Source organism: Alnus glutinosa, chromosome 1 (genome assembly GCF_958979055.1).
Source record: "Alnus glutinosa chromosome 1, dhAlnGlut1.1, whole genome shotgun sequence".
In the NCBI taxonomy this organism is placed as follows: domain Eukaryota; kingdom Viridiplantae; phylum Streptophyta; class Magnoliopsida; order Fagales; family Betulaceae; genus Alnus; species Alnus glutinosa.
The window spans coordinates 305,916-314,961 of NC_084886.1; the positions used below are offsets into that span (position 1 = coordinate 305,916).

At 39.8% G+C, this 9,046-nt stretch overlaps 2 protein-coding genes across 4 annotated transcripts; both read right to left on the minus strand.

Moving 5' to 3' along the window:
* Positions 1–271: 271 nt before the first annotated feature.
* On the minus strand, positions 272–1,213 carry LOC133867884 (uncharacterized). Its single transcript, XM_062304658.1, has 4 exons — positions 1,119–1,213; positions 925–1,010; positions 506–787; positions 272–408 (listed from the first exon to the last, which is right to left on the minus strand). The coding sequence occupies exons 1-4, from the start codon at positions 1,134–1,136 to the stop codon at positions 354–356; spliced, it is 441 nt and encodes a 146-aa protein (XP_062160642.1). The 5' UTR covers positions 1,137–1,213; the 3' UTR covers positions 272–353.
* Positions 1,214–2,856: 1,643 nt separating this feature from the next.
* Positions 2,857–7,720, minus strand: LOC133863578 (U-box domain-containing protein 44-like). Of its 3 annotated transcripts, none has more exons than XM_062299604.1 (4): positions 7,363–7,720; positions 5,570–6,768; positions 5,176–5,473; positions 2,857–5,106 (listed from the first exon to the last, which is right to left on the minus strand). In XM_062299604.1, the coding sequence occupies exons 2-4, from the start codon at positions 6,761–6,763 to the stop codon at positions 3,551–3,553; spliced, it is 3,048 nt and encodes a 1,015-aa protein (XP_062155588.1). In that variant the 5' UTR covers positions 6,764–6,768; positions 7,363–7,720; the 3' UTR covers positions 2,857–3,550. The 3 variants fall into 3 exon arrangements, with proteins under 3 accessions (XP_062155588.1, XP_062155579.1, XP_062155571.1); XM_062299595.1 differs by having other exon boundaries at positions 5,570–6,895; XM_062299587.1 differs by having other exon boundaries at positions 5,570–6,904.
* Between the last annotated feature and the right edge of the window lie 1,326 nt (positions 7,721–9,046).

Below are 9,046 nucleotides of genomic sequence, written 5' to 3' on the forward strand. Positions count from 1 at the left end.
AAATAAAAGAACAAAAAAACTATTCCATTCTACCTTCTTCTGTTACTAGTAATAGCTATTCCTTTTCCTAATGAAATAGTCATTCAGGAAAAGGAATAGCCATTCGGAGGCCTACATTTAGACACAGGATTACTAGTTTGTTGGCTGTACTTCAAGTAAGTTATAAATGCAACGGTGTCTTCGTTTTATTCGAACAAACAAAGGGAAAAAAACAAGAAATGGGAGGCCTCTTTCCGCTCACAATGAAGGACTTTCAATCTTGAATGAGGGAGGGCCCGTATGTACAAATGTCAGACAAGTTTATAGATGGAGGAAGAAAGACGATGATATATATATATATATGGCGCTTGAAGTCAGTGGCGAGCAGGATCCACTCCAGCCGATTTAAGGGTCTCTGCATTTCGAGGACTGCGAGTTTCAAAAAAGAAAAATTCATGATCATGAGCACGCATATATATGTATACAGAAAAGCAAAGAGTACTGCACAAAGCAATAAGATGCAGACCTGGTAAAGGGGTCGGGGCGGATGGGATCAGGGAGAGTAGGCTTGTTGTCCTGGATGTGAGCCACCTTCCTGAGGAAAGACTTGTTCACAAACTTATCGGCGGAACTAATGACACGGTCCGGATCCTCCACTTCCGGCATGGATTCTCTCCTCTTCTTGCTCACGTGAACCGTTGGGGAATGCATGAGCTGCTGCTTCGCCGTGTGCGTCCCTATACTCACTGCTACAGCCACCAGTCCCAGCACCACGTAAATTGGAGTAAACTCCGCCTTCATAGCGATCCTAATTAAACGAGGATTTTACAAACAAATCAAGAAAAATAACATTTATAATAAATACACAAAGGGATGGGAAGATGCAAACTGTAAAACCAAGTATTAAACCCAGAGCTAGCCACAGACAACAAAAATTAAACAAACCCGGAACGATGGTTATCAGCAGAAGTGGTTGAGGATGCAAAGGATCGGCTTCCCCCCGGTCGGGTCTGCATTGATTTCCAAAAGCTCTGCACCCAAATCCCATATACATATATTATGATAAACGTCAATCAAGTCAACAAATTAATTAGGAAGAAAGATGATCATGATAATTAATGAAGCATGCATGCACCTACAGTTGCCCTGAAAGCCATCTTAATTTAATTTCCCAATCGATCGACCAGGCAGAAAACGGAAGATTGACCTTTTTGAGACGACTCGATTGGGTTCAGGTTGTGGGGGTTCATTTTTATAGAGTGCGCTCAACAAATTAACAAGGTTCAAGACCCACGTGGCAAATGTTGTGGCCTGTATGTATATATGACACGTTGATGCCTAACATAGCGGACCGACTGATGAGCGGTGAGACACGTTGCTTGCATGCACGTTTTGTAGGAGCCGAACCCTTAGTCGTGGGCTTTGTTTGCTTCCATAAATGATATAAGAGAAGAGATCGATCATTAATTATGTGGTGGTGGTGGACAGTAGCGGATCTATTAAGAGGCGGACAAAAATTAGCTACAAATTGATTTAACAAGCTGACAAGTGTCTTAAACTTTAATAGTGTTAGCTCCATTCTTCTTCTTTTTTTTTTTTTTTGTCTTAAACCTTTCTTCTTTGAATCTAATGTCTCTCTCAAATAAACATGACCTTTAGTTCTTCTAACCCCTTATTCTCCTTCTTCGTTTATTTTTTTTCCTTTCTTCTAACCCTTTTTCTTTGTTTCTTTTACCTGTTGTCTTTCCAATTAATTGACTTTCACACGATGAGCAAGTGAAAAAAGTGAAAAAATTAAAAAAAAAAAAAAAAAAAAAAAAAAATTAGGACAAAAATTAATTATTCCGTTTAAGACAAAAAAAAAAAAAAGGAAAAAAAGTGCTCCATTTAGGACCAAAAAAAAAAAAATTAGAACCTGCTGGACTGTCCTACAAAAAAAATATAAAAAAATAAATAAAAAAGAAAAGAAAAAAGTGGAATACTGATGTGTACATAAAAGAACCATCAAGTAAACTTACTGTTAACAACCATCACAACTGCCCAATTTTGCTTCTTTCGGGCTCTTGCTCATGGTGGTTCGGGCTGCGACAGCCACGTCTTCATCAAATAGCGTTGGCGCAATTCAAAGGTTACCTCGCCGGAGACGAAGTCCCGGAGATTTTGAATGTCGCTGACTTCTAGCTTGTAGGAGTATCACTTTGAAGATGGGGTACGTAGGACTTTTCTTGGAGCGGCCGCAAGATGGAGTATGACCCATATATTCTTGCCATTTTCATTGTTTTCTACTTATTATTTGCTTCCATAAATGATAAACCTTAGTTTGGAATTTTCGGTTTTGTTAGTAAAATGAATTAGACTTTAAACCAGATATGTTTGGCGTACGTGTTTGTATTGTAATTATTCCCTTTATCTTCGTCGTCTTGCGGAATATTTAGTGGGTTGAATCGCCATATTTCTTTCGTTTCTCTGAATATATTAATTGTTTAAGATTTAACCATGCAAGCAGGGGAAAATTAAGCTAAGGCTCATTTTAAATTTGTAGCCTTTTTGTTTAATTTTCCATTAATTGGAGTCTGTTTTCAATGTCTGAGGTAACTGATCGATATGGCTGTACGTTTCAGTTTATACTTTTTGTCTCTCGTATACAAATTACAATCACATTTCGTATTTTTGTGTAGCGAAATTTGTTAACACTTCAACGGTTTTCAGTTTCACGTGTCGCGTTATTGATGACATTGGAGATCATGTGCGACACATTTAGGATGTGAAATTCCATATTGTCCCATGTCTTAACAAAATAACGTCGGTTTCTAGACTATGTACCGATTTTCCAACAAATGAAGTGACAATTACACTATATATTATTAGAAACTAAAATTGGAAAGAAAATTTCTGATTCTCATTAAAATGTAAAATATACAATTAAGTAGTATCTATTTATATAAGAACTATTACAAAGAAAAGAAACTGATCTAATCTGTTGAGTCTAAGATTAATTATCACACGTGAAAAACAAGCTAAACAGAATAACAGATTAATACACACGTGATAAACAATCCTAAATCTAGCTAAGCATCCAGCTGTACTGTGAAATATATCCTCCCTCCAGTTTAAAGGAGATTTTTTTCTAGTCTATCTTTGAAGTCGACTGTAACTTGAAAACTGGATGCTTTTATCCCTAGAATCTGGTTTCAGGTGTTTCTTTACAAGGCCAACAAAGGCGATTTATGCCCATCAGAAATGTTTAGTCTATTCCTAGAAATATTCACATGCATACGCGTCTGAGATCATATAGAATCGGTATTCTCTGCTTACTTTTTGGCAGGTCCATCATCTCGTATTATTAGAGCCAGTAGCATGCACGCAAGCGGATGGCATTATCTCACCAAGAAAACATTCAACTTTCCCAGGCTGAAGTTCTCGACCGCATTCATTTTCCTTCACTCTCAAGTTTTGTCAAGCTCGTGGTGCATTAATAACTGTTTTCAACACCCTGCGAGGCTCCTTTTGATGTTCTACGGTTCAAGACCATATGCTTTACTCTAGTTTCCTGCTTTAGAACCAAATGAACTCAGAAATACGAAGATTGGTCTGGAAGAATCTTCATTTGCCTAAGCACCAAAGCTGCTTTTTTCTTTAGTTCAGCATCATGCAGAAGCTGGATGAGGATCCTCTCTGACCGCTGAAATAATGTATCGGTGATCTGTGTATTCCTTAGGATCTTCTGGAAGAGGTCTAAGGCTTTTGTTTTGGCAGCCAAGGAACCCTTCTCCAGGACTTGTAGAATGGCCACCACTCCCTGGCTATCAACAATGGCTGCAGTTGCACGAGACAGTGTGCTATGCTCTGTTAGCAATGTTTCGAGTGCCATTATAGCAGCCTCCACTGCACCGGACTCTGTCTCACTCAAAGTTCGCACCAGTGGCTTCACTGCATCTGCCTTGACAAGGCAGAATGTATCTCTAGGTGAACAGGCAGCACCATGAACAGAACATATACTTACATTCTCTGAAGAGGTTGAGCAACACCAAGACATGTTTGTTAGGAGCTTCATCAGTGGCATAGAGTGTTTGGCCTGCTTTGCCACGATGGTTGCATCATAGATTGACTGGCTCGTGGATTGGGATAGTTTGGCAAGTGCAATGGCTGCCCGCTGCTTGGCAAGTGAGCTTCCCCTGGAGAGAACACGAACTAGTGATGGGTACAGTTCAAGTTTGCCCACTTGCCTCTGAAGTTCAGGTTTGGTAGGTTCTGTGTATCGTAAAAGTGCAGCCAGAGCATTTTCTAGTAAAGAAGTGCCAGGAGCCATGTTTCCATCAGTTTCCTCATCGGCATTGCAAATCACCTCATGAATGGCTTTTAATGTGTCTGATTTGCGGAGAATCTCATCAATATCAACATCATCACTGGGAAGCTGGCTGATGATTCCAGCAGCAATTGACCTTTCTTCAATATCTGGTGAAGAGGTGAGGATGCCTGCCAGGGTGGTGATTGCTGTTTCTTTTGCAGGAGACGGGGGTAGTGGAGCCCCAGCAGGATGACCTTCAGAAATGCAGTATATGAGCCTCATTGTCCACCGCTTCACCACAGGCTGGTCACTGTGAAGCAAAGAGAAGAGTTGCCCAACTGCATCTTCATCTGATCGAATTAGGTTTTGAGCTGTCTCAGATTTTTGGCTGAGCTCAACCAGCAGGTGTAAGAACTGAACCTTAGTTTTAGGATCAGAACTGGCTACAACATGCAGAAGGAGACTCACATTGTGCTTTGATTGCAGTTCCTGCAAGCCCCGATATTTCTGAAGTTCAAGTTGCTGACTGGCTCCAATCAGTAGAGCGAGAATCCTAGCTGCTTCTTCTTTCTCATGTGGGTCAGACCTGGCAAATGAAATGAGACCAAGCAAATGTGGTATTGTAACAGGGTCTTTCAGAAGTCGCTTTACCATCCTGGGGTACTCTACGAGCTTTGTGATAGATCTGAGGCAAGCTACTTTGCATGCTGGGGCACTAGAAGAGAGCATCTGGACTAAATTATGTATGAACTGCTTGTTTTTTAAGTCCTCAATGCTGCTCTCCTTGAGTTGCATCTCTATCAATGCTGCAGCCATCAATGTTCTGGTCTCTTGAGGTCCTGCAAGAAGAGATCCAGGTTGGTATATGGTTTGCCAGTTGGTAGGTATCATATGGAATATAATATTACCTTGGTTGAAGCGAGTCACAAATGGTTGGAAGTGTCCGACTTCAGCCATCTTGACCACAAAATGTGTGTTGGAGGAGAGGTTCTGCAACACTTTGTGGGCTTTCTGTGAAATGTCAAGGTTATTGTTAGCGAGTAAAGAAACCAAAAGAGGAATGCAATCTTTTGTATTTCCAATTTTCTCCGCATGGGTTTCTCTTTCTGACAGCTCCAACAAGATTGCAATGGCATCAGGTTCTGTGCCATCTTTATATATCTGCTTCACGATGCAACGAACAGCCCCGGCTTTAATAATGGTTTCCTGCAAGTTCCAAGCAACAAAAGTTCTTACATTAAGTTGGGTTAAAGATGAAATGGAAATGTGATGAGTTAATACTATTACTCACCATTTGCTTACCTGATGATTATCACAATATTTAGCTAGGTAGTAGAGGCATTTTAGTGCTGCTGCACTGTTTAGCCTTTTGTCTTTTAGGATCTCCACCAACTTTGGTATGAGTCCTTCCTCTGCAAATTTGGCTGCATATGAAGGTACCTCCAGCAAAACTTGCATATTCTCTAATGCCCTTTTCTGTCTGGAAAGGTCATTTGAGGTGATTCCAGGCACTGCAGCTTGGAATTTTAAGTCCATATCCCGCTGTTTCCATTCTTCTATAGAGTTTCGAAGGGAAAGATTTGGAGTAAGGTCCATAGATGGGAGCTCCTGTTTGCAGGTAGGGCACTTTCTCTCTCCTCTTCTGAAGTGTTCCTGAATTGCTTTCCTCTCAAAGCTGTGGCCACAAAGGACTGCAACTGGATCTGTCATCATCTCGTTGCACAATGGACATATGAATGAATCAATTGGGTACTGCTGGTGGTATGTGGCAATTATGTCGTCCTGTGGCCTTGTAACAATTTCTGTACTGTACAAGAACTGTATCAACTGTGATAACTGAAGTGCCTCTGCCTGCTTCTTTTGATCTTCCATTTCTTCTTTCTCCTGCTTCAGAAGCTCCAGTTCATTTTGTACCATGGATGCATTCATACTAGCACCAACAGCTTCTGCAATCTTTTCCAGGAGCTTTTCAGCATTCTCCTGATTCTTACAGTTCTGGGATATTGAATCCTCTATTTCTGAAGCAATTTTGTCTGTTGCTAGTGCTGACTGAAACTCCATTGTGCTCAGATTGTCAATGATCTGGTTAGTCTTATTCTTCAAGTTCAGGGCGATGTCAAGATTGATCAGCTGAAACGAGGAAATGGCCTTGGCAATATCTTTTGCCACATCCTGCATCTGCAAGAGTATTGAGTGTGACTTAAATAAGAGACGGATGCGGCTTCCAGATTTGTAATCTTTAATGATCTTGCAGGCTTTTTCCAGCTGAAAACTCAAGGTCTCTAATGCAGCTCTTGTGGATTCTGAACCTGTTGCATCAACAATTTTCTGGGCATTCAGCGAGCCAAAGAGGACTTTCAGCTCAAAAATAATCTTGGAGAATTCCTGAAAGCTGCCCTTGTTAAGCACCACAACACTTGTTTCACTTGCAAGTTCCATCGCCTGTTGTGTTACCTCATTCCATAGTTGTTGCAGTAGTGCCATCCCTCCATCCATGATTCCTACATTGAAGTCCATTGAATTATCTGAAGTTGCTGAAATTTGAAGGTCTGGATTGGGTATCTTGATCTCCCTATTAGATCAGTCAATTTCACCAATAATTCATAGCAACTCGATTTGCATCCAGCCCTGCAAACCCTAAAATCAGAAAACATTTAGGATTTGAAGCTGCAGTACAAAGCTGGACTACACTAAATATTACTTTCATCATGCCCGCTCTTTTTACTGGCAGGTTGTCTATGTTGCTGGAAAGCGATGATGCAGTACTGTATTTTGAAGCATTTTTTATGAAGGCGGTATTGCTAATGATTATATTTATAGGGATCAAAATTGGGTAAGTAATTAGTCATGGACTCATGGTTACTCCTAGTCCCTAGAGAAAGTAAGTCGGCTTAGTGAGCAATGCTTTCACAATATTTTCTAAAAGAAAATTATTAGAATTCATTTGCTGAGATTACTAGAATTAAATAGAAATTGTTCGTTGAAGAAGGTAAACGATACATTTAGCAGTAAAGGTCATGTAAATTCAAAATCCTCAGGAAGAAAAAGAAGAAACTCAAAAAAGAAATATGAGGAGGAGCTGGAGGTTGTCTCACCTGTAGAGCTGGTTCGTTCTCAAGGCAAATCCAGAGCAAAAATTCCCTCTTCAATTCGTTTCGTCTCTCCAGTTGATATGACGAAGTACCAAGCCTGCGGAGTTATTGGTTACTATTGACTTTCTGAAAACGGAGTTATTTGGCAAAGCGCAGTTATTTGTGCTGGACTACAAACAAATAGTTGTGTAAAATAGACAGACATGGAAAATGTGTGGAGGATTCTATTGAAGACGATCGAGAGGATGCAAAGAGAGAAGGAGTGTGAATTCCCAATTGGGGTGGTCAGTCGGTCAAATTCAAACGATGAGAAAAGGTCCTGGCTTTTGGGATGGAAAATGAACGGGAAATTGTGGTGCTGTGTCTGGGACCAGTTGAATGGATCGTATGTGGACGCGTAAAAGAGCAGCCACGTGGTCACTAGTTAATTTGTTGGGGGCCTGGGGGGACTTTTTAAGCGCGTTGGCTAGCTTTACATATCATTTGACATTTAGCAACACAACGAATTAGAAGATAAAAATTAAGAGTAATGATTCACTATCACTTAAATATATAATTTTTTATCACTTTATTTATGTGGTAAGGTGGTTCTTCACCTTAATTTATTTTTAAAAAATAAAAAAACTCAAAAAGTTGTGGAGGACCATCTTGCCACATAGACAAGGTGGTGAAAAGTTGAATATTTAGGTGGCATTGAATCATTATTCAAAAATTAAAAGGGCTGGGATATATGTTGTCCACAACTTCAAGACACGTGTCGGTATCTTTAATGTGTTTTAAAGTTGTACATTAATTATGTATTTGTTGTATTTTTAATATTTTTTAAAAATAAATAATCTATTAAATTATTTGGAAAAGTGATTCATGCAATACAAGTACACAATTTTAAAGCACATTGAGGTGGAGTCTACACATGTAAATCTCCCAAATATGCCTTAAAGTTGTACATCGATAATGCACTTATTGTAATTCTAGCATTGCCCTTGACGGTTGACCCTGTTTATCATATAAAATTGACACTCATTTCATATTATCTAAATTGCCACTGGCTCGCTGGCTTATTAGACCCATGTTTCACTGTTTCAGTCTTTGCTTGGAAGTTTCATTTTCATCGCCGAGAGTCCAAGACGGCAAGACCAATTCCACCACGTGATGTACGCACGTCAGCGCCAACATCATCAAGATTCAATTGGCCAGTGGCCACCAATTAACGGATCAGGAGAGTCGCCATCGTTTCTTGCGTAACTTGGGTGCCAAACATTTAACGAATTAACCCTACAGCCTAACGCGCCACGGTCTTTCATGAACTCGGCCGGACTTCAGACTTCATCTACTCGTGTAAACAGAGTGACTTGACCACGCGCGCGCTACTGATGTTAAAAGCATCACATAACTGGTCTTACGTTGAACCTTTCTCCTTCGTCTCCCCTGACCCTACTTGGCTTCGTTTTCCAATTTCCAAGCAAAGATATAGATATTCACGGCTTTTCTTCATTACTTTGTGATATCAACGAGGATACTGAATAGACATTCATACTTAAAAATAATTAAAAATAAAATAATTGAAAAGATTTCATAATATATTAAATATAAAATTTTATAAAATATATAATGAGATTGTAAGAAATTACATATGTGTGAAAATCTCTCAATAATTGCACATCGTAAAACATGAACACGGTAAAGC